The 24,599-nt window shown below is 49.4% G+C and overlaps 1 protein-coding gene and 2 pseudogenes across 1 annotated transcript; 2 read left to right on the top strand and 1 right to left on the bottom strand.

Annotated features, from left to right (window-relative positions):
• The first annotated feature begins 1,560 nt into the window (after positions 1-1,560).
• On the top strand, positions 1,561-12,061 carry LOC112577765 (UL16-binding protein 3). Its single transcript, XM_025294382.3, has 5 exons — positions 1,561-1,787; positions 8,536-8,799; positions 9,033-9,308; positions 9,946-10,078; positions 11,421-12,061. Exons 1-5 carry the CDS (start codon positions 1,700-1,702, stop codon positions 11,563-11,565), a joined length of 906 nt encoding a protein of 301 aa, XP_025150167.3. The 5' UTR covers positions 1,561-1,699; the 3' UTR covers positions 11,566-12,061.
• On the top strand, positions 3,344-8,528 carry LOC123464601 (annotated as a pseudogene).
• Positions 12,062-22,539: 10,478 nt separating the features above from the next.
• LOC123327822 lies at positions 22,540-24,312 on the bottom strand (annotated as a pseudogene).
• Between the last annotated feature and the right edge of the window lie 287 nt (positions 24,313-24,599).

The following is a 24,599-nucleotide window of genomic DNA, read 5'->3' as shown; positions in this document are numbered from 1 at the left end:
GATTAAAACCCAACATCTCTAAGCTGCTGCATCAGGGTCTCTTGTGCCCTACTCACTTTCCTTATAACACGCCTATCCTACTTGTTAAAAAGCCAAATGGCTCCTACTGTCTAGGGTCAGGACCTGACCCAGGGATTAAACTCAGGTCTCCTGCATTGCAGGCAGGTTCAGAGCTACCATATGATACAGCAATCCCACTCCTGGGCATATCCAGAGGTGATAGGTGATGGAGAGAGATAAACTGGGAGTTTAGGATTGACATATACACACTACTATACTTAAAATAGATCACCAACAAGTACTTATTGTGTGGCATAGGGAACTCTGCTCAATATTCTATAATAACATAAATGGGAAAAGAATTTGTAAAAAAATAGATACATGTATATGTTTAATTGAATCACTTTGCTATACACCTGAAACTAACACACATTTTAAATCAACTATATACTCCAATCAATATAAAATAAAAATTTTAATTAATTAATTAAAAATAATAAATATTGATATTGAGCATCTTTTCACATGCTTATTGGCCATGTGTATGCCTTCTTTGGAGAAATGTCTATTTAGATCTTCTGCCCATTCTTTGATTGGGTTCCTTGTTTTTATTACTGAGTTGTAACAGTTTTTCGTATATTTTGGAAGTTAAGCCCTTGTCAGCTGCATCATTTGCAAATCTTTTCTCCCAGTCTGTAGTTAGCCTTTTTTGTTTTATGGTTTCCTTTGCTGTGCAAAAGTATGTAAGTTTGATGAGAACCCATTTCTTTATTGCTTTTCCTCATCTTTTTGTTTTCTGTTTCTATCAGAGTAGAAGCCATCTTGAACCGGCCTTCTTTCAGGATCTTTAATTCCCCTTGGATGATTGCTGGGAGGAAGAGAAAGTTAGTTTTTTTTTTTTTTTTTTTTTTGAATGGCAAATAATACTGGATCATTATAACTTATGTAATTTCCAAAGTTGTACAATTATACAAAAAAAAAAAGGAGGGGCAAACAACCTGTAGAATTACACAGAATCCTTCTTCAAAATACATTGGCATTGAAATTTTGAAGGAAAAATAAACCAATGGGACCGAAGCAAACTTGCAGAGTGATGAACTGGCCTAATTTCAATACTGTTGTGTCTATGGGACTCAGGAAGCTGGAGGAGAGGGAGAGGGTGAGAGAAGGGCAGGTCAGTGGAATGGTCAGGACACAGACGACGTTTATCAATTAAGTTTGCCACCTGAACTGGCACCGGAAACAATAACTGGGTTGGCTGAAAACTTCCTTCAAGTTTTCATAAGATGGTATAGAAAACCCTAAGGAAACTCAATACAATGAAGAGGTCAGTGATCATCCAAGGCAAGCTCAAGATGGGGAAGCAGGAAGCCCTGAGCTCTCCCCTCCATGACCTTCTTGCCAGAAATTCTTCCCTGACCTCTGATCAATTTCTGTTAATTAGGGAGACCAAAATGAAAAAATGATTTAACTAGGAATATTCTGGCTATCAGCCCACGAAACGCCTCCAGCAAGTGGGAAGAGGAGGAAGTGGCAACACGCTGGTCTCGAGCTAGCAGTCTGGAGGAAGCAGCCGGTTAATGACTTCACAGGCCTGGCCCTGGGGCGGGGCGCCCGGGCGGAGCAACGCCCGCAGCGCCTCAGAAAGGATCCGCTCCTCTGACCTGTCATCCTCTACTCCTGCAAAATCGAGATCCAGATGGCAAAGGGAGAGATGGGTGGCCCTGAGACCCGTCTTGGCTTCCTGGACTTGCTTCTCATTGTCTGGTTCAGCCGGACGCCCGGCGGTGAGTTCCGGGATGAACCTGCGAGGGGCGGGGCGCGGCGCGGGGAAGTTGGGTGAGCGCGGGTTCGCGAAACTTCTTGCGGGTTGGCGCCGCCGCCCTCTCCTCTTTTCCCTCCCCTGGGTCCTTTACACCTCGGTGGCTCCCCCGGGCTACTTGCAGGCTCTCCAGGCCAGAACAGGGGTGCCTTGGTGAAGCAGTAATGCGGGGACTTTGGGAGAAAACGGGGCCAGAACGTACAGGAAATGCTGTTGAGGCCCGCCAGGGCTCAGCCCGGCCCTGGGAAGTGGGAGTCCTGGAGCCCGGGGAAGGGACCCAGAGCCGCCCTGAAAACCACAAGCCCATGATCTGCCCTTCTGCGCCTTCGCAGCCGCCGCTGTCCTGCGCCAGGCTCCAGCAACACTGAACCTTGAACTTTCAGATGTTCAAGCTGGTTTTAGAAAAGGCAGAGGAACCAGAGATCAAATTGCCAACATCCGCTGCATCATCCTAAAAGCAAGAGAGTTTCAGAAAAACATCTGTTTCTGCTTTATTGACTATGCCAAAGCCTTTGACTGTGTGGATCACAATCAACGGTGGAAAATTCTGAAAGAGATGGGAATACCGGACTACTTGAGAATACCTGCCTCTTGAGAAACCTGTATGCAGGTCAGGAAGCAACAGTTAGAACTGGACATGGAACAACAGACTGGTTCCAAATAGGAAAAGGAGCCTGTCAAGGCTGTAAATTGTCACCCTGCTTATTTAACTTATATGCAGAGTACATCATGAAAAACGCTGGGCTGGAAGAAGCACAAGCTGGAATCAAGATTGCTGGGAGAAATATCAATAACCTCAGATATACAGATGACACCACCCTTATGGCAGACAGTGAAGAAGAACTAAAGAGCCTCTTGATGAAAGTGAAAGAGGAGAGTGAAAAAGTTGGCTTAAAGCTCAACATTCAGAAAACGAAGATCATGGCATCTGGTCCCATCACTTCATGGCAAATAGATGGGGAAACAGTGGAAACAGAGGCTGACTTTAGTTTTGGGGGGGGGTTCCAAACTCACTGCAGATGGTGATTGCAGCCATGAAATTAAAAGACGCTTACTCCTTGGAAGAAAAGTTATGACCAACTGAGACAACATATTAAAAAGCAGAGACATTACTTTGTCAACAAAGGTCCGTCAAGGCTATGTTTTTTCCAGTAGTCATGTATGGATGTGAGAGTTGGACTATAAAGAAAGCTGAGTGCTGAAGAATTGATGCTTTTGAACTGTGGTGTTGGAGAAGACTCTTGAGAGTCCCTTGGACTGCAAGGAGATCCAACCAGTCCATCCTAAAGGACATCAGTCCTGGGTGTTCATTGGAAAGACTAATGTTGAAGCTGAAACTCCAATATTTTGGTCACCTGATGTGAAGAGCTGAATCATTTGAGAAGACCCTGATGCTGGGAAAGATTGAGGGCAGGAGGAGAAGGGGACGACAGAGGATGAGATGGTTGGATGGCATCACCGACACACTGGACATGGTTTGGGTGGACTCCGGGAGTTGGTGATGGACAGGGAGCCCTTGCCTGCTGTGGTTCATGGGATTGCAAAGATTCAGACACAACTGAGCGACTGAACTGAATTGATGATCTGTGCACAGAGCTCCTTCTGGTCCCTTCATACTACTGATGAACTGAAGTAGGTCCCTTCCCTACTGCTCTCTGCCCTTGAAGGACCACCAGGTCCCTTCCCTACTGCCTCTGGTCCCTTCTTACTACTGCTGAAGGGAAATAGGTCCCTTCCCTACAGCTCTCAGTGCTTGAAGGACCAGGCAGTCCCTTCCCTACTGCTCTCTGGCCTCTTTCTTACTACTGCTGAAGAGATGTACCTCCCTTCCCTACTGCTCTCTGGTCCCTACTTACTGCTGCTGAAGAGATGTACGTCCCTTCCCTACTGCTCTTGGCCCTAGAAGGACCACAGGTCCCTTCCCTACTGCTCTCTAGTCCCTTCTTACTACTGCTGAAGGGAAGTAGGCCACTTCTCTACTGTTCTCAGCCATGAAGGATCAGCAGATCCCTTCTGAACTGCTCTCTAGTCCCTTCTTAACTACTGCTGAAGGAAAGTAGGCCCCTTCCCTACTGTGCTCGGCCCTTGAAGGACCAGCAGGTCCCTTCCCTACTGCTCTCTGGTTCCTTCTTACTACTGCTGAGGGAAGTAGGCCCTTTCCCTATTCCTCTCAGCCCTTGAAGGACCAGCAGGTCCCTTCCCACTGCTCTCTGGTCCCTCCTTACTACTGCTGAAGGGAAGTAGGTTCCTTCCCTACTGATCTGGGCCCTTGAAGGACCAGCGCTCTTTATCATGGATCAGTTAACACCAGCAGGGTGGCCAGGGTAGGAGCTATTCACCTTTCAAGGGCTCAGACCAGGTGGGCAGCATCAGGTGGCCTGGCTTCTCCTGGGTGGTAGAGGCAGGCACTCACAGGAGGATGGATGTGCAGGGCAGTCTCCCTGGGATGGGAATCCGGCAGGCTGCTGCTGGTACAGCTCGGGTCCGCTAGGCTGCCTACGGCCTGGGCCCCCGCCCCAGCCCTGCTGCCCCCAGAACTCCCAGACACTGTATCAGTGTTTGGGCTCCAGCTGTCCTGTCCTGGCAAAGTAGATTCTGAAGTTATGATACTAAATGCAGCTCAACTTGACAGTAACTTCAAAAAGCTTCACATCTTAGAGTTGAAACGAAGGAAAAGTTGCCCTCCAGAAATTGAGGAAGGAAAACTTCAGCCTTGGACAAAACCACTAGCGGAAGAACCCATTTATGATCCTGTACATGCAGCTCCAGCGGGGTTTGCTGTCCAGTTATATTTCTTGTAGTACTAGTATTAGCTGTTTTGCATCTTCATAGTGTGAAAAGGATTGAACTGGAAGATAGCATCAGTGCCAGCAGTAGTTCCCAAGGGCTGTCTCAGTCCCAGTCGTACCCAGATGTCTCGGTATGTGAGAGGCAACACACCCAACAATACAACTCCCATCTCCAGTTATCCGACCTTGTGGCTAGAGGAGTACGACTTGAGAAGTGTCGCTCTTTTGGAGGCCAGAGCTTAGGTGAATGATATCAAAATATCTATCCAGAGAGAGGAACTCAAAAGATGTACTCTAAGAAGGTACCTTTTGGTGTACCTCCCATGGGGTTTATGTAGATGAAAAAGATCCAGATAAAGAGCAACAAGCTTTTGTAAAAACAGTTAGAGATCAAGCTTCTGAAATTCAGCTGACAGCGATGCTCCCTGAAAGTTGTGAGCTACGAGATCGTCATCACAGAAATCTTCCTATTAGACATGTGTGAACAGAAGAGGGGGAAAAGCCCATGGTGGGTTGCCTTACATGAACTGGGGGTATCTTAAATTGTTTTTATGACAGTGGAACTATGTAGAGACCAATAGTCTTCAGGCAACTTCTCAACAAAACCTAGTTCACATGCTGTTCAGATTGCATGTGGAATGAGCTATCTGGTCAGAAAGAAGTCATCCACAAAGACCTGGCAGCTAGGAGCTCTATCATTGATGACTTCAATTTAAGAGCAAAGCCAATCCCTCTCCAAGTCTTGTTCCCCATGGACTCTCACTGTCTGGGGAACAACAAAAACATGGGATCGATGGATGGCTTTTGAAAGTCTGGTTAAAAATGAGTTCTCCAACCTTCCCTGGTGATCCAGTGGCTAAGACTCCACACTCCCAATGGGGGCCTGGGTTTGATCCCTGGTGGGGGAACTGGATCCTGCATGCCACAACTAAGAAGTCAGCATGCTGCTACTAAAAGAGCCCACATGTTTATGACTCTGGCCAAACGCCCTAAGTGGACATCTACCCATTTGATGTGGCCCAGTAACTGAAAGAGGGTTACCAAATAGCCCAGATTATCAACTGTCCTGATGAACTGTTTGCTGTGATGGCTTGTGCTGGGCCTTTGATCCAGAGGAGAGGTGGAGTTCCAGCAGCTGGCCCAGTGTCTCACAGAGGTCCATGCGGCCCTGGGGGCCTGTGTCTGACTCTCCTCTCACAGTCCCCCAGCATCAGGAGGAAGGTGCCTGTCGAGGCCCACTTGGAACCAGCCAGTCACATATATCACCCAGAATCACAGAAGGAGATTTGTGTTCCAGAACACATGCCTTAGGAATGCTTAAGCATCTCAACATCTAAGACTTAATGATGTGGAATACTTTCTCAATATCACTTTTATTAGGTTTAACTGAAAATGTTTGTGTAAATTTTTGCACATAGTTGCCTTTGAGGTATAGGTATATTCTTACAAAATAGTTTTAAAAATTGTTTAAACATACATATTTGAACTAACAATCTTATTACCAACTGCTTTTTATTTTCTTAACTTCTACAAGGTAATGCAGTTGATTCACCTTTAAAGTTTTGCTTTCTTTCACTAGTGCTGGGAATGATTTATCTTCAACATACAGTACTTTTTTTAGGTAAATAAAAACCATCCGGCAGTTATGGGCTAATGCCCCCGCTCCTTTATTACAGAGTAGCTACCTTGGTCCAAAGTGCCATACAGGAATCCACAGGTGTGAGCAGAGGATAGTGGCCATGGAACAACTCTAGTGTGACATCTAGGCCAGCTGCTGGTGGGTCTTGTTTGTTCCCTGTGGCCCTGCTTATGCCAAAACACATAACCACTTCTATCCTATGACGGCTGGCCTAGCTGAACTAATGACGAGGCGTTGATGAGCACACATCATGATGGGCAACCCCAGTCCATGACCAGAGGCCTCATCTCTGCCAGGCCCCAGGACCACACTAGGAGCCACGTTTAAATGGTGTGACTTTCCCCACTGCAAGTGGCATGGCCTAGCTTCAGGACACTCGGGGTCTGTGTTGTGAGCCTTCAAGTAGAAAATGGCATGTAGCACCTTTCTGACCACAGATACCTCTGATGTCACCAGTTCTGCTGGGTCATCTGCCCAAGAAGCAGCTCCAGCCATGCCCATCATTCACCTATTGTGACTGCTTTTGTGCTGGGACAGCAGGTTGCAGCAGAGACCTAGGGTCCGCAAAGCCTCAAATATTTCTTCTGTACCATTAGAGGAAACCTAAGGCCACAGTGGTATTAAATGGAGATAGGATAGGGACCACACCCCTGCAGCCCTCGAGAGGTTGTCAGTTGGTACTTGTCTCTGTATTTCCTCCAGGATGTTGTGTACACATACTGTTGGGGGATGTGGAGGTAGGGTCTGAAGTTTGAATCTGGAATTCACTAATACGGTAGCCTTCACCCCACGATAATCTACTAGCTACTCAGGTCTCCATGCATGTCACAAGTCCAGGGCATGTGAAATGACCACTGTGTGGTCTGTGGACCCAGTGATAACCACTGTAAGCAGAACCTGGGACTGCTGTCCATTGATGGCCTGGTACTCCGAGCATCGCTTCAACAATTGGGGGACCATGATGATGCTACGGTTCCTGTGCCTGATATTAGAAATACACTAGGTGCAATGTGAATGTGAGAGTAGTTTCTGCTTCTGCAGGTTCACTTACCCCAGTAAATAACCATGTGGCTCTTTGGGAAAGAATGGAAGGACTTTTGCCCTAGATGTGGTGATGAAAGGGCCCTCCTCTTTAGAACATGGCTTCTTTCTCTGGTGATACCTTCTGTGAAGTGGCTCAGATCCGGAAAATGGGCCTGGATCAGGTGTTTGGTAGGAATGGCCGCCTTTGGCTTCCTGATCATCCAGCCTTGTGTTCTGTCTCTATTTCTTTCAATGGTACAGTTTGTATCTAGGTTCCTGCCCATCTTCTTGCCTTTAGGATCGCCCTGTGCTATGAGCCAGCATCATATTCTCTGCAGTCAGGCCCTGGCTGGCATTGAGAATCTCTAACCACTTTGACCACTGCACCTACTTTTCTGCTGCCCTAGAGCACCCCTACTTGGAATCTGGTTTTTTCCACAACTTCCATCCCTGTTCCTGATAGAAGCCACAGGAACACGGTCTCCTACCACCATCCCTAACCTTCTGCAAAAGTCAACCTTGAGCTGTTGGAGATGCTTCTCATCCGTGCTTTCCTCTCGAGCTCCATAGAGTCCATCAGGCTTTCCCATGGATCTGGTGGATTGCACACTCTCCTGCCCGTTCATACCGTGTCCGCCCTGGCAGATTCACTTCTCTGAGCCTTGGATCCCCTCCTCTACCACCTGCCTCGGAAGTTCTGAATTTTCTCTTTCATGCCAGGTGGACCGGGCCTTTCTCCTGGCTTCCAAGACCCATCCTAGTGGGAGATCACCACGTCTCCCCGGCCTTGCTAAGCCCAGTGACCCGTGATTATAAACTTTCTCTTATCTAGGTTTGGGTTCTGAGCTCATCCTCCCCACCCCCACCCCCACTGGCTGTGATCCGCTTCCTCAGGAACAGCCCCCTCACCCTCTGCATCTCCCACAGGACACTCAGAGAGAAGCTGACAGTCCTCTGGGTTTAGGCCTTTCCTTCTGAGCCAGCCTGGCCCATCCCTGGGAAATGTATGTGTCGGTTAGTGCCACGTGCGGAGCTTGTGAGCAGAGTGGAAATGGGGCATATCCAGGGTTGTGGTGTTTCTTGCCTGACTGAGGCTTCATCATCTTCCTTAGTCATACTTGGTGAGGGGCTGGGGCGGCAGGCGGAGCCGTCCTGCTCTGTCAGCCCAGCCCTGCAGCCCTACTCTGCTCTCACAGAACTGGGGTGGAGGCCTATGGGTCTTCTTCTCCCAACCTCACCCTCACTGCGGTTTGCCTTCACAGATGCTCACTCTCTCTCCTTTGACTTCATCGTTGATCCTCAGCCCAGACCTGGACAGCCATGGTGTGAGGTTCAAGGCCAGGTGGACAGAGAGCTTTTTCTCTCCTATGATTGTGGTCATGCTAAGATCATATTCACAAGAGTATTGGGAGAAGAAGTGAAAACCATAAAGGCCTGGGAAACACAGGTCGAAACACTCAGAGACATCAGGGACTGGATCAGGGACCAACTGCATGACTTTACACTGGAGAAACACATGCCTAGAGGTGAGTTAGAAAGTCCAAGCACAGGAGGGCCAGATTAGGGGCTTAGCTACATTCACTGTTTATAGGTAAAAACTGTAATTGGATATTGGTCCTTCCCTAGTAGTCCAGTGGAAGGAGTGGCCTTTGGGGAGAGCACAGGGCCACATTAGCTGGGCCAAGGGAGGTGGACCCAGGTGGGGCAAAGAATCTGTCAAGCCCAAAGGCTGAGCTCTTTCTTTCCCATGGTGGGGCAGACCCTCTCACCCTGCAGGCCAGGATGACATGTCGCTGTGAGGATGACAGACACGTCAGGGGATCCTGGCAGTTTGGCTTGAATGGACTAAAGATCCTCCACTTTGATTCGGAGAATGGACACTGGAGGGTGGATCACCCTGGAGGCAGATGGATGAAAGAGAAGTGGGAGAATGACAGAGCTGTGACCAACTTCTTGAAGAAGGTCTCCATGGGAGACTGTCGGGCCTGGCTTAAGGCTTTCTTGGTGCACTGGGAGGAAATATTGAAGACCACGGGTAAGTGAGAAGGGAGGAGAAAGTGATACTCCTCTCATGGTGACATGGACCCACCCTTCTGTGTGTGTGTGTGTGTGTGTGTGTGTGTATGTGTGTTTGAGAATGTGATCCATCAGAGGTGAGTTGTTCCTGGGAGAGCAATGACCCAGGGATGCTCTGTCATCCTCCTTCCTCTTCCACCTCCTGACATCTCTCCTCACAGCACAGGCCTTTGGACAACTGAACATGGATTTTTGCTGATCCCAAACCTGTAGACATCTTTTTGATTTCTGGGATTTATTTCTCACTGTTCCCTCTTTCCAGAATCTTCTTTCAAATGTCACCAATCCTTCTTCTGGAAATCTGTCAATACCACCTCTGCTGTCAGCTCCTGAGGACTCCATCCTCAGGTCACCATCTCTGATGTCACAGCAGGACTGAGTGGCTGTGTTGGAAACCTTGCTCCCCCATTAGCTGTCAGAGCCCCGTGAGGACTGGGCTCCTCCCTTCCCCCCGTCTCGCCTGGGGATCTATCTCAGGGGCCTCCATGTGATGGGTGTAAACTTCTGCATAATAGGGGTACGTGAGTCAGGGAAGTGAGGAGGCATTTGCCAAGTTTGGGGTCTGGACAAGGGCTTCACTCTTACTCTCCTTGCAGCATCACCGACCACAGTCCCACCTACAGTGCAGCCCACGGCCCCACCCATCAGTCACGTCACCTGGATCGCCACTGGGGTTCTCACCAGTTTTGTCATAATGGGCATCATAGCCTGGATCACTTACAAGAAGAGGTACTGAGGGCAGAATTCAGAGGGAAGGCGGGGGCACAGGGCCTGGTGTGAGGACAGGGAGGGGAATCCCACAGGCTGAGTCACAACTGTTGCTGCTCCGGGAGTACAGGCCTGGCCTATCCCCTTCCCACAGTCTCTACTGTGGGGCTCCTGCCTTGCCTGCTTGACCCATGCCACTGCATATTAGAAAAAGCCTTTGGAGTAGGGTCTGCAAACGCCTTCCCACCCCTTCCTCCTGTGATTGGGAATCCCATGCAACCTCTGCCCTTCACTGAACCTCCTCATCCTGGAAATGAGCCAGGTGAGTAAGACCTCATATAACCTGACAGCAAGAACTCAGACAAGCTCAAGCCTCAGTTCTGATAGCTCCTCACTGTCAGATGACAATGGGAAGTGGTTGGTGGCTGGGTGCAGGAAGGCTGGGGGCCTGTTGAAGTTGCACAGACTGCTGGCTTGCAGGGCCCCTGGTAGGTGATGTGAGAACAGCAGGCACTCAGGGCGAGGGCAGGACTCACGGGGGCTGAGAGCAGCATGGGGGCTCCACATGATGTGTCAGCGGGGAGGGCACCCACCCAGGAGCCAAGATGAGAGGGCCCGGGCTCTCATCCCAGGAAGAAGGGGTGGGAAGGCCTTTGCAGACCCAACTCCAAAGGCCCGTTCTCACAGGAAGTGGCCTGGGTCAAGCAGGCAAGGCAGGAGCCCCACAGCAGAGACTGTAGGAAGGGCTGAGGCCAGGCCTGTGCTCCTGGAGCAGCAGCAGTTGTGACTCAGTGTGGCCTGCACGTCACCAGCCTCCTGGGGACCCAGAGCCTCCATCACTGAGAGGCCCTGCCTTGAGCAGAGGTGCTTGGGGATGGTGGGCCTGAGCTGGGGTGGAGGCACCCAGCTGGGCGGGACCAGGAAGAGACGGGGTGCAGGGACCCTGGTCCTGACAGCTGTGTGTGCTGCTGGCTCAGAGGCTGGAGGGGAACAAAGGAAGGCGGTTTCCCTGCAGTCCTCCAAGGCTGTCAGGAAGCAACGCCCCTCCTCCGAGGACCTGATCTCTGGTCCTTTAGGCCCACCTCGGGGAGTATCCGGACCTGAGTAAAGGGAGCAGATTGATTCCTCACTGGCTGCAGTCCTGAGCCTAAGCAGTGGGTGTCAGGGCCTGGGGTGACTCTGTGATGCAGGAAGGAAGGAGGAGGTGACAAGAAGCTGCTGGGCCTGGGGTGGGGGTGGGGGTGGAGGACATAGGAGCCCCTCAGGGAGGGCGGAACTGGAGGGGGAGTTGGGGAGGGGCAGCCCCAGGAATGTGAGAGGAGTTCCTCAGCCTCCTGGACCAATACCTGTTTCTTTTCTGCAGGAGACTGTGTTCCCAGGAAGCCCCTGACAGGTGCTCTGTTGGCCTCAGGACTCAGTCTTTGCTTGGCTGCTTTTGTTCTCCTGCTGTTCACTTTACAGCCAAGAGATCAGACCTTAGGAGTCCCAAGTCTGTCTACCAGTTATGATGACACAGTGGCTGCACCATCTGCGTCTCCTGTCGCATCTGATGAGCATCCTCCTCAACATCTTTATTTTTTTCAAACCTAATTTCTCTTGGTGCTGAGTGACGGAATCCCTGAACTGAAACTTTCAACTATTTGAACAAGAGATCTCCACAAACAGAACTCTTTCAGTCTTCTTCTAGTTTTTGGAAAATTAGACTTTTCCCTGCATCGTGACCTTATTCTTACAAATGATGATATTGCTGGAAAAATACATCTGTTATTACAGGACTCAGGGATTTTTTTCTATGTCCAGAGAAACAACTTCAGTGTATTTTCAATGGGACAAAATTTTACATTGACTGATTCCCTTCATAATTTATTACCCTACTGGCGCTGAGTCATGTTCGATTCTTTGTGACCCCATGGACTGTAGCCCACCAGGCTCCTATGTTCATCAGATTTCACAGCAAGAATACTGGAGTGGGTTCTTATTTCCATCTCTAGGGGATCTTCCTGACCCAGGGATCGAATCCTTGTCTCCTGTGTCTCCTGCGTTGGCAGGCCAATTCTTTACCACTAGCGCCACCTGGGAACCCTTTATGCTGCTGCTGCTGCTGCTTCTAAGTCGCCTCAGTCGTGTCCGACTCTCTGCGACCCCATAGACAGCAGCCCACCAGGCTCCCCCATCCCTGGGATTCTCCAGGCAAGAACACTGGAGTGGGTTGCCCTTCCTTCTCCAATGCATGAAAGTGAAAAGTGAAAGTGAAGTCACGCAGTTGTGTCTGACTCCTAGCTACCCCATGGACTGCAGCCTACCAGGTCCTCCCTTTATACTGATCCTTAAATTAATATTACAAAAGAGTTAAGTACTTCATGCCTGTTTTCTAATCCAGGAGAAAAGTCATGGTATTTCACCATTCCTCCACATTATGGGACTAAATAAAACCAATGATAATGCTTTATTTCTTGTGGAAACAGAGAATTTAAAGATCACTCCTAAACAAACATGCAGTCCAGTTGTGGGGTGATCTTTAAATTCTCTGGATTTTTAAATGTATATTTCACCATATCCCAACACTAGGTCATATGTTCACCCTACTATGCAGCCATCCCAATGTTAGTTCTAGGCTGGAAAACGTGGACTAAAAGCCGTGTAAATACAGGCAGACCTCAGAGATATTGCAGGCTGGGTTCCAGACCAGGGCAATAAAGTGAATTTCACAATAAAGGGAATCACACAAACTTTTTCATTTCCACTGCAATGTAGTGTTATGTTGACATGGAATTCTGTTAAGGGTGCAATAGCTTTATGTGCAAATAAATAATGTACAGACCTTAATACACAACACTTTGTTTCTAAATTAAAATATGTTGAGCATCATCTGAGCCTCCAGGGAGTCATCATCTTTTTGCTGGTGGAGGGTCTTGTCTCAAGGTCTGTGGCTGCTGACTGATCGGGGTGGTGGTTGCTGAGGGTTGCAGTGGGTAGTGCAATTTCTGAAAATAAGACAACAATGAAGTTTGCCACATTGTTTGACTCTTCCTTTCACAGATGATTTCTCTTCAAATGAATGCTCTTTGACGGTGTTTTACCCACAGTAGAACTTTCAAAATTGGAGTTAATCCTCTCAAACCTTCCTGCTGCCTTTGCAACTAAATTTATTCTAAACACAATATTCTAAGTCCTTTGTTGTCATTTCAACAATCTTCACAGAATCTTCACCAGGAGTAGATTGTATATCAAGAAACCACTTTTTTTGCTCATCCATTAGAATCAACTCTCATTTATTCCAATTTTATCATTCAGTTCAGTTCAGTCACTCAGTCGTGTCCGACTCTTTGCGACCCCATGAATCACAACACACCAGGCCTCCCTGGCCATCACCAACTCCCAGAGTTCACCCAAACTCATGTCCATGGAGTCAGTGATGCCATCCAGCCATCTCATCCTCTGTCGTCCCCTTCTCCTCCTGTCCCCAATCCCTCCCAGCATCAGTCTTTTCCAATGAGTCAACTCTTCACAAAAGTATTGGAGTTTCAGCTTTAGCATTAGTCCTTCCAAAGAACACCCAGGACTGATCTCCTTTAGAATGGGCTGGTTGGATCTCCTTGCAGTCTAAGGGACTCTCAAGAGTCTTCTCCATTAGAGTGCAACAATCAGTCCCATCTTCACATTAGGCTCCACTTCTAATTCTAGCTCTCTTGTTATTTCTACCGCATTGTAGCTACTTCTTCCAGTGAAATCTTGAACCCCTCAAAGTCATCTAAGAAGGTTAAAATCAACTTTTAAATTCCTATTAATGTTATTTCAACCTCTTCTCATGAATCACAAATGTTTCGTGAATTCGCTCTAGAAAATTTTCAATTGACTTTGCCCAGATCCATCAGAGGAATCACGATTTGTGGCATTTGTATTTCCTAAATACTGCGACTTGAACATCATGACTACGCCTTGATTCATGGGCTGCAGAACGGATGCTGTGTTAGCAGGTGTGAAAACAACGTGAGTCTCATTGTACTTCTCCATCAGGGCCCTTGGGTGCTTTCTCAATGAGCAGTGATATCTTGAAAGGAATCTTTTGTGGGAGCAGTAGGTCTCAACAATGGATTTAATATTTTTGGTAATCAGTGTTGTAAACAGATATGCTGTCATCTCGACTTTGTTGTTCCATTTGCAGAGCACAGGCAGGGCAGGTTTAGCATAATTCTGAAAGTCACTAGGATTTTCAGAAGGTAAGTGAGGCTTAGCTTCAACTTCAAGTCACCAGCTGCATTAGCCCCTAACAAGAGAGTCAGCCTATCCTTTGAATCTTTGAAGCCAGGCACTGACTTCTCCTTGCTAGCTATGCAAGTCCTCGGGGGCATCTTCTTCCAATAGAACACTCTTTTGTCTACACTGGAAAGCTCTAATTTAGGATAGCTATCAACATAGATTATTTTATTAGATCTTCTGGATGACTTGCTGCAGCTTCAGCATCATCCCTCTCTCTTCCACTTTATGCGCTTTATGTTCGGAAGATGGCTTCTTTCCTTAAAACTCATGAACCAACCTCTTCCGGCTTTCAACTCTTTTTGCTGCAGCTTCCTCACCTCCTTCAGCCTTCATAGACTTGAAGAGAGCTAGGGTCTTGCTCTGGATTAGGCTTTGGCCTAAGGCAGTGTTGTGATCTTTCCTCCAGTCCACTGAAAGATTCTCCATATCACCAGTAAGGCTGTTTTGCTGTCTTCTCCTTTGTGTGTTCACTGGAGGAGCATTTTTGATTTCCTTTAAGAACATTTCCTTTGCTTCACAACTTGACTATTAGGGGGAAGAGGCCTAGTTTCTGGCCCATTTTGGCTTTGACGTGCCTTCTTTAAAAGCTTAACCATTTCTATCTTTGGATTTAAAGTGAGAGAGGCATGATTCTTCCTGTTAATGGGACATGTAGAGGTAATGTTATTAATTGGCCTAATTTTGATATTGCTGTGTCTCAGGGATTCAGGAGTTTCAGGAGAGAGATGGGCGGGTCAATGGAACAGTCAGGACACACACACATATCAGATGGCAATGTGCCCATGATTCCCGGCACCCCAAAACAAGTACAATACTAACATGAAAGATCATTGATCACACAAAGGCAAAATCAAGATGGCCAAGTAGGACGCCCTGAGCTCCACTCTCCCACGAACACACCAAAACTACAGCCACATACAAAACAGCTGTCTTTCCGAGAAAATGACCGACCTGACACCAGCAGAACATCCCCTCTATAACCAAGATAGAGAAAGAACCACGCTGAGAAGGGCAGGAGCAGAAAAGAAAGGATCTAGTTGGGACCCTTTGGCCAGGTACTCTCAAACGGAGGGGTCATCACAAACTGGAGCATTCTGCCTAAGGAGCAGGAGGTTGTGGCCCTACATCAGGCACCCCAGCCCTGGTGCAGTGCTGGAAGAAGCAGCCCCATGCCCCCACTCCCCCACCCCCATTTTAGAAACCAAGAGGGTTTATGATCTGGAGCACTGGAGGACTATGGGAAATGGAGACTCCACTCTTAGAGACCATGGGCACAGAATTGCTTGCTCCCTGTCCCAGCACAGAGTCAGCAGATTGCAAAGCATCTGGTGCTCTGGCCAGCATTTGGAGACCATGCCTAGCATTGGCTGGGGCTCACAGCCAGCAGAGCTCCAGACAGGAGTCTCCCCGCAACCCATCCCCCCACCAACACACACACAGACACACAGGGAGAAGCCAAAGCTTGGCTCTAGCCAATCTTTCAGCTCTGCCCCACCTCCATGTGACAGCAGCCCAGGCTAAGACAATCTCTGCAGGTCCCTGGGATCCTGATGAGTTGTGTGACTGCATTGCCACACACAGGCTTATCTGGTAGAAGCCCTGACTCACACCAGTCCGGCACCATGCTCTACCTTGGGGTCACCCAGCTGCCGCCCACGGAGAGCAGCAAACTCTGTGAATCAACAGGTGCAAAGGAGACAAGAAGATTCTCAACTGACTCACTAGAGTCTCTGTGTGGGACGGACCTGTGCTGAGAGGCTGGTTGGAGGACAAGGGACCCACAAGTGTGGGCAGGACTCAGGGTTGGGTGGGGCAAGAGCTTGGTGGGGCCAGGTGAGCTGAGTGGGGAGACTCTCCCTTATGAAGGGCTGGGGGCGGGAGCCTGGGTTGAATCCCCCAGAGGAGGCAACCCAGAAGCCCCTGATGGACTCAGACCACAGGGAGGAAGGACTGGGAGAACAGGAGGAAGTCAGAGGCTACCGTCAGAGATGGGCCAGGTCGGCCCCGTGTGAGGAGTGTGGGCCCCAGGGACCTGGGCACCCAGACTCACCCCAGGCATGCCCCTGACCCCAGCCTCACCCCAGATCCCCAGGCGTGAGGTCAGAGGTGGAGGGCTGGGGAGGTTGGAATTAGTACCTGAGGCAGTTTCACGGATGTGGACTATAGATACCTCCAGAAACAGGAATCTAGACAAAATTCTGACTCTGCTAGTTTCTTCATCTTGACATGCCTCAATTTACACATTTGTAAATGGGAAACGCTCCCTACGGGATTGAAGAGAGGCTAAATATTCATTTAGGACCTGAGGAGATCATGCAGGTAACCCTGAATTTGTCTATGCTGAGGACTCGCCAACCCCTGTCTCAGGAGTTGTTGTTGTTTAGTCACTAAGTCGTATCTCTGTGATCCTATGGACTGTAGCCCGCTAGCCTCCTCTGTCCATGGGATTTCCTCAGGCAAGAATATTGGAGTGTGTTGCCATTTCCTCCTGCATGGGATCTTCCCCATCCAGGGATGGAACAGACATCTCCCACATTGACAGGTGGATTCTTTACCGCTGAGCCACCTGGGAAGGCCCTTATCAGGTGTTAGTACTGCTAAAAAAAACACAGGACCACGGGGATCCAGAGAAGGGGATGGATAGAAGAAAGGTGAGGGGCAAATCATTGAAATTTTGAGGAAAATTAGCCCCACAGAGGGTGTGGGGAGCCTGGGGAAGCCCCCAGGAGAGACTCCAGTGGGAGGACTCTGGGGACTCATTCCCTTCTCCACTGGCCAACCAGGCTCCTCCCCAAGGGTGGGTCACCCTGGGGCTCCAGGTGGCAAGGGCTGCTGGCACCAACTTCAGTCTTACCATCCTGGTCCTGCTTCTGCTGCCCAACTGTGCCCACAAAGCGCAGCATGGTGAGTTCCTGGTGAACCTGCTGGGAGAGGGCGGGATGATGCATCATAACCAGAGAGTGGGACCCGAGCTGGTCTTGGTTAGAGAGCCCACGGGTGCAGTGTTGCCTCTGCCTCCTCCTTCTCAATCCTTAGGTGAGCTCCTTCCCTTGTTGGCACCTGCTGGGCTGGTTGGCCACTTTCAGGCCAGCAAAAGGGCAAACTGGTTGAAATAGCAATGCTCAGACAATGGGAGGTGGGGAGGCGAGAGGACAAGGAGAGCATGGCAGGAAACACTGCCATCCCTAAGCTCCCAGCCCCTCACCCATGCCTCCAGGAGTGGGACCCCTGTAGCAGGGCTGGGACAGGCAACCTTCCTGTGGGGAGGAACCGGGACACCCCCTGAAAAGCACCACACCACTGATCTCATCTGTTCACACAAACCCTTCTCCTCCACACAGCCCCCTGCCCTTGACTCCCAGGCCACTTTACCAGCTATAATCCACCCGTGCCACCCCAGGCTCTCCCTTCCCCAGACACATCCCCTTAGTGGCTACAGCTCTTCCCCCGCAGCTCACTAAGTTCATTCCACATCTTTGCATCCCGAGAAGCGCAGGGCGTCCAATACCTTCCCACCTGTGAAGGGACCTGAATCACACTCTCCACCACTGGCATCTTATCCCCTTGCCTGAGGACTTACCCCAGCAAAAGCCTCCCAGCCTGGTCCCCAGGAGGGTCGGGAGCCCAGTTGCCCAAAGTATGACATGGGGCATCAGGGTGAGGAGGGGCACCCCCACTTCTACCCTTTGGTCCCACATTCATATCGTCCACAGTCCATGGAGATGGCAGCCTGTAGTGGTTATTGATTAAGACAGGAGTTGGGGAAATCTACAGAAGACAAATCTGTTCGTCTCTTCAGGCCTTTTGGCGTCTGTCTCTGTGCATCTCCAGGTTTGTGGTGGGACAACAGGCAAAGACAACGTGAAAAACCAAAGGAATCCCTCTTAACACTGCCCTGGTTTGCGAACCCCAGCACTGGGTGACTCATCACCTGGGGAATTATCCAGGGGCTCCCTCGGCTGCCTGTTTATGAACAACCCTGCCTGGTCCTGCCTTGTAGCCTCTGGTGGTGGGAATGTGATAGGAGGGTGGGTCCTGCAGTTACAGGCTAAGGCCCCCCTCCTCTGCTGTAGAGTGGCTTCCTCGGTCCAAGGGGCCATGGGGACCCTGTGTAACCACAGAGGTGAGCAGAGGACAGGGAGGTACCACAGTTCTGCTGTCAGGTCTTGGTCCCCTGCTGGTCATCTTATCTGTTCCCTGTGGCCCTGCTTATGCCAAACCACATGATCACTTCTATCCTGTGACAGCTGGGCTCTCAGTAATGATTACCGAGTGGATGAGCCCAGTTCATCAAGACCAGAGGTCCCTTCTCTACCAAACTCATGACCATAACAGTAGCCATGTTTAAATGTTAGGCTTTCCTCATTCAAGTGGTGAGGCCATGCTTCTGACCCTGTGGGGCTGGGTTGTGATCCTCTGATTAGGATGTCATAAGCTGTCCCTGGGGGAGGGCATGGCAACCCACACTGGTATTCTTGCCCAGAGAATCCCACAGACAGAGGGACCTGGTGGGCTACAGTCCATAGGGTTTCAAAGAGTCAGACACGACTGAAGTGACTTAGCAGGCAGGCAGGTTACCCCTGGCACGATTTCCCCCACTGGTGGACTTCTGTGTCATGGGTGCTGCAGGGTCCTAGGGTCCCAGTGGCAGTTCCCGCCACACTCATTCCTTCATGTCCTTTCCATGAACACCTTCCACAGCTAAGTTGAGCAGTTGCAGAGGCCTCTGGTCTGCAAATCCTGAAATATTTAGTGTCTGGCTATTGATATAAATGCTTTAGACCAGGCAGATATAAAAAGGAGATGTGAAGGGATCACAGCCCTGCATGCTTTCAGGCCATGATTGTCACTAATCTCTGTCATTTTACCTAGAAAAGGGTGGTCTTGCAACATTCTGTTTGTAGCAAAGGAAAGGCAATATGAGAATGTACTCGTATTTCTCAACTATGGCAGCCTTCTCCCCCTTCCTAACTACAGAGACTTTTCCATCACTGGTTCAAATCTGGAACATGTGAAATAACCACTGTGTGGGTCTTCACACACCTGATACCCCTGTAAGCAGGATGCAGGACGGTTATATATTCAGTACCCTGCATCTCATGCATCACATTGATAACAGCGGGGCCACGATGATGCTTCAGATCCCTGGACATGGTGTGAGTCACACACTGGGTCCATAGGAATGTGGGGCGGCTTCTGCTTCCCAATGTGCACTTACCTGAATCAATGGCCATGTGGCTTCCAAGGATGGGGAAGGACAGAGGACTGCCGCACTGCACTTGCCATGGTGATAAGTGGGCCCTCCTGCTGGAAACTGGCCTCTCTGTGTAGTAATGGAGTCTCTGTTCTGATAACAGGCTCAGTTCTAGCAACTGAGCAAAGTATCCAGACAAACTGTTGGAATGGCTGTTTTCAGCGTCCTGATCATCCAGCTTGTGTTCTATGTTCTTTTCGTTTCTGGGTTTTGTTGTTTTTTGGTTGGCTGCCTGGCTTTGGGGATCTTAGTTCCCTGACCAGTGATCAACCCGGGCACCTGGCAGTGAAAGCCCGAAGTCCTAACCATTGGAGCCCCAGGGCATTCCCTTGTCTCATTCCTTTCCGTTGTGCAGTTTGTGTCTAGGTTGGCCACCCATCCGGGGTGTTTGCCTCCAGGATCTCCCTGTGCTGGGAAACAGCATCATACTCTGCAGCCGTCCCATCTCTCTACTCATATCAACCATTGCGCCTGCTTTGTTCCTGACACGGTGCATCCCCACCTGGGATCTGGATGTGTTCAATCCCTGTTTCTGCTGGAAGCCCACTGGAGACACCATGTCTGAGCAGCATCCTGTCCTTCAGCAAAAGCCCTCCTGTGTTACCGACCAGTGCTCTTGGACTCGATCAATAGAAGTTGGTAAAAGGCCAGACACAAATTCAGGGGGAAAAAAAGCTTTATTGGGACTCATGAGGGAGCAAAAACAAGTAACATGTTCCCTTGCTGACTCCAGAGGGCGGGGGAGCTGGTTCTGCATATGAGTTGAGGGTGGGGGCAGGTCCTGGGTTCAGGCCAGAGGGGTGACCTGGGTGGTTTGTTCCCCCTTGGTGGTGCTGTATGCAGGGATCATGACCAGTACCCTGCTTTTGCACCTGGCTGCTCTGAAATCCCCTTGGGTTTTTGGTCTTTTGTATCTTGTTTTGATTATTTGCCCCAACTGCACATGCATGCAATTATTTTCAGCCCTTTTTAATTTCTTCATATTTTGATGCTTGATGTGACTTTTGTCCAGATACACTCACTGCAACAAACTGTCCCAGCCTGTCTCATTACCCACTGAGGGGTCCTACACCCGTATTCTTAAGGGTTAAGGGCCTGAACCTTTCTTCTATCAAAACTTCTCCCTGCTGGACAAGGACCACTGAACTGAGCCTCCCCTCAAGGTGTAGAAGTCTTTCACAAAGACCTACTGCTGCTGCTCCAGGAGCACAGGCCTGGCCTCAGCCCTTCCCACAGTCTCTGCTGTGGGGCTCCTGCCTTGCCTGCTTGACCCAAGCCACTTCCTGTGAGAACAGGCCTTTGGAGTTGGGTCTGCAAAGGCCTTCCCACCCCTTCCTCCTGGGATGAGAGCCTAACCCCTCTCATCTTGGCCCCCTTGTTGGGTCCCCTCTCTGCGGACACATCATGTGGAGCCCCCATGCTGCTCTCAGCCCCCGTGAGTCCTGCCCTCGCCTTGAGTGCCTGCTGTTCTCACACCACCTACCAGGGGCCCTGCCAGCCAGCAGTCTGTGCTCAGTCAGGGGATTTGGCTAACACTTTAAGCATCAATAGGCCCTCAGCCTAGTGAAGGCCCCTCCCTTTTCACAATGTCACCTGACAGTGGGGACTTTTCAGAACTCAGGGCTGAGCTTGTCGAGTTCTGCTCTCAGGTGATATGGGGTCTTATCCCCCTGCTCATTTCCAGGATGAGGAGGTTCAGTGAGGGGCAGGGGTTGGCTGGGAGTCACCTTCCCCGGCCTCACACCAGGCCCTGTGCCCCTGCCTTCCCTCTGAATTCTGCCCTCAGTACCTGTTTCTGGAACTCAGCCCAGAATCCAGGCTGATGAAACCAGTTGTGATGAAACCCATGAGGACCACAGAGAGGATCAAGGTGATGGACTTGATGGCTGTGGTTGTCGACTGGACTGTGAGGGGAGCTTTGGTTAGTGATACTGCAAGGAAAATAAGAGTGAAGCCCTTCTACATACCCCAAACTGAGCAGATGCCTCCTTAACCCCCCTACCCAGGTACCCTACTATAGAGTCTGGGTTTGTTTTTTTTTAATTGGAGGATAATTTCTTTACAATGCTATGTTGGTTTCTATTGTAGGACAAAGCAAATGAGCCATAATTATATGCATACCCCCTCCATCCTGAGCCTCCTTCCCTGCCCTCATCCCAACCCTCTAGGCCATCACATAGTGCCAGGCTGGGCTCCTTGCATTATATAGCAGCTTCCCACTGGTTAGCTATTTTCCACATGATAGTGTGTATATAGGGGCTTCCCTGATAGCTCAGTTGGTAAAGAATCTGCTTGCAATGCAGAACCCCAGTTCAATTCCTGGGTCGGGAAGATCCGCTGGAGAAGGGATAAGCTACCCACTCCAGTATTCTTGGGTTTCCCTGGTGGCTCAGCTGGTAAAGAATCCATCTGCAATGTGGCAGACCTGGGTTCGATCCCTGGGTTGCGAAGATACCCTGGAGAAGGAAAAGGCTTCCCACTCCAGTATTCTGCCCTGGAGAATCCCATACAGTCCATGAGGTTGCAAAGAGTCAGACATGACTGAGCAACTTTCACTTCCAGTGTGCATATACGTCACTGCTACCGTCTCAGTTCATCCACCCTGTCCTTCCCCTGCTCTGTTCACAAGTCTGTCTCTGTGTCATGCAGTCATTTGAACCAACCATATGGCAGCCCCTGTGACAGATCCTGAGGTGAGATGGAGGAAGGGAGGTGCCCCATCTCCACAGAGCTCAGACAGTGGATGGGCGAGCAAGGGTCCCCACACAGCCCCTCAGTTCTGCATGACATCGGATGAGGCGACACGAGGATGTGAACAGATAAAGTCCTCTCAGGAGCTGATGTTTGAGGTGGTATTGACAGATTTCCAGAACTAGAATAGCCAATATTTTAGAGTTTGTAGAGAGAGGGTCAGTAAGAAGGAAATCTCTAGAATCGGAGTGGTGCCCTCATGTTAGGGGTCAGCAAGAATCCATGTACAATGGTTCAAAGGCCTGTGCTATGAGGGAGATGTCAGGAGGCAGAAGAGGAAAGAGGATCAGAGCATCACCAGGGCCATTGTTCTCCCAGGAACTACTCACCTTGAATAGATCACTTTCACACACATAGACACACACACACAGACACACACACAGAGGGGTGGGTCCATGTCCCTTTGAGTGGACTACCACTTCTCCTCATCTCACTTACCCGTGGTCTTCAACATTTCCTCCCAGCACACCAAGAAATCCTGAAGCCAGACCCGACAGTCTCCCATGGAGACCTTCTTGAAGAAGTTGGTCACAGCTCTGTCCTTCTTCCACTTCTCTCTCATCTGTTTCCCTCCAGAATGAACGACTGTCCAGTGTCCATTCTCTGAATCAAAGAGGACATTTGTCCATTGAAAGCAAACTGCCAGTATCCACTGGTGTGTCCATCCTTTTCACACCAACACATTATCTTGCCCTGTAGGGTGAGAGGGGCTGCCTCCACTGTGGGAAAGAAATAGCTCAGCTTCTGGGCTTGACAGAATCTTTGCCCCACTTGGGTCCACTTCCCCTGGGCCCACCTAATCTGGCTCTGGTCTCTCCTCCAAGTCCTGGTCCTTCCACTGGACTACTAAGGAAAGACAATATCCTTTATTTTTTACCTGAAAACAATGAATGTAGCTAAGCCCTCAATTTGGCCCTCCTGCCCTTGGATTTCTTTTTCAATTTATTTTTTACTTGAAGGATAATTGCTTTAGAATATTGTGTGGTTTCTGCCATGCATCAGCATGAATCAGCCATAGGTGTACATATGTCTCCTCCCTCTTGAACCTCCCTCCCACTTCCCTCTCATCCTACCCCTCTAGGTTGTTATAGAGCCTTGGTTTGAGTTCCCTGAGTCATACAGCAAATTCCCATTGGTTATATATTTTACATATGGTAGTGTTTCCATGTTACTCTCTCCATTTGTCCCGCTCTTCTCCTTCCTTCTCCCACCCCACCATGTCCATAAGTCTGCTCTCTATGTCAAAGTCTCCATGCTGTCCTGCAAATAGATTCATAATAATTTCTGTATATATGGGTTAATATATGGTATTTGTTTTTCTCTTTCTGACTTACTTCACTCTGTATAATAGGCTCCAGGTTCATCCACCTCATTAGAACTGACTGAAATACATTCCTTTTCATGGCTGAGTAATATTCCACTGGATAGATGTACCACAGCTTCTTTATCCATTCATCTGTTGATGGATATCTAGGTTGTTTCCATGTCTTAGCTATTGTAAATAGTGCTACAATGAATATTGGGATACATGTGTCTTTTTCTCTTTTGGTTTCCTGAGGGTATATGCCTAGTAGTGGGATTGCTGGATCATATGGTAGTTTTGTTCCTAGATTTTAAAGGAATCTCCATACTGTCTTCCATAGTGGTTGTGTCAATTTACATTCCCACCGACCTAACTCACCCAGGACCCTGTGTTTCTCCATGTAATGTCAGGCAGTTGCTCCTTGAGTAACTCCCTGATGCCCAATGTCTCTGCTTGTGTTTTCCAGACCTCTGTAGTTTTCACTTTCTCTCCCAATGGACTCATGTACTCGATCTTAGACCCACCACAATCATAGGAGAGAAAAGCCTTTCCATCCACCCGGCCTTGAACCACACACCATGGTTGCCTAGGTCTGGTCTGAGGATCAATGGTGAAATGATAGGAAAGAGAGTGAGCATCTGTGAAGGCAAAACACAGCAAGGGTGGGGTCGGGAAAAAGAGATCCATAGCCCTCCTGGCACCCCTCCACCCCCAGTTATGTGAGAGCAGAATAAAGCTGCAAGTCTGGGCTCTCTGAGCAAGGACCTCCCTGCCTGGCACCACCCTCAGCAGTTACAGGCTGAGGAAGAAGATGAAGTCTCTGTCAGGCAAGAAGCCATGCAACATTATGTCCACTCTGTTCACAAGGCCAACACCTAGCATTAGCCAACATATTTTTCTCCAGAGCTGTGCCAGGGCAGTTCAGAAGGAAAGCCCTAAACCTAGAGGACTGGCAGAATCTAGCCCAGTGTCCT

Source organism: Bubalus bubalis, chromosome 10, assembly GCF_019923935.1.
Source record: "Bubalus bubalis isolate 160015118507 breed Murrah chromosome 10, NDDB_SH_1, whole genome shotgun sequence".
Lineage (NCBI taxonomy): Eukaryota > Metazoa > Chordata > Mammalia > Artiodactyla > Bovidae > Bubalus > Bubalus bubalis.
This window is presented reverse-complemented; position numbering and strand designations above follow the sequence as displayed.

What these genes read in the sequence shown, in the direction of transcription:
- LOC112577765 (XM_025294382.3), top strand. Translation starts at nt 1,700, where the DNA reads ATGGCAAAGGGAGAGATGGGTGGCCCTGAGACCCGTCTTGGCTTCCTG. An exon ending in GTTCAGCCGGACGCCCGGCG is followed by an intron (nt 1,788 to 8,535) that starts GTGAGTTCCGGG and finishes TTGCCTTCACAG; the next exon opens with ATGCTCACTCTCTCTCCTTT. An exon ending in GGAGAAACACATGCCTAGAG is followed by an intron (nt 8,800 to 9,032) that starts GTGAGTTAGAAA and finishes ATGGTGGGGCAG; the next exon opens with ACCCTCTCACCCTGCAGGCC.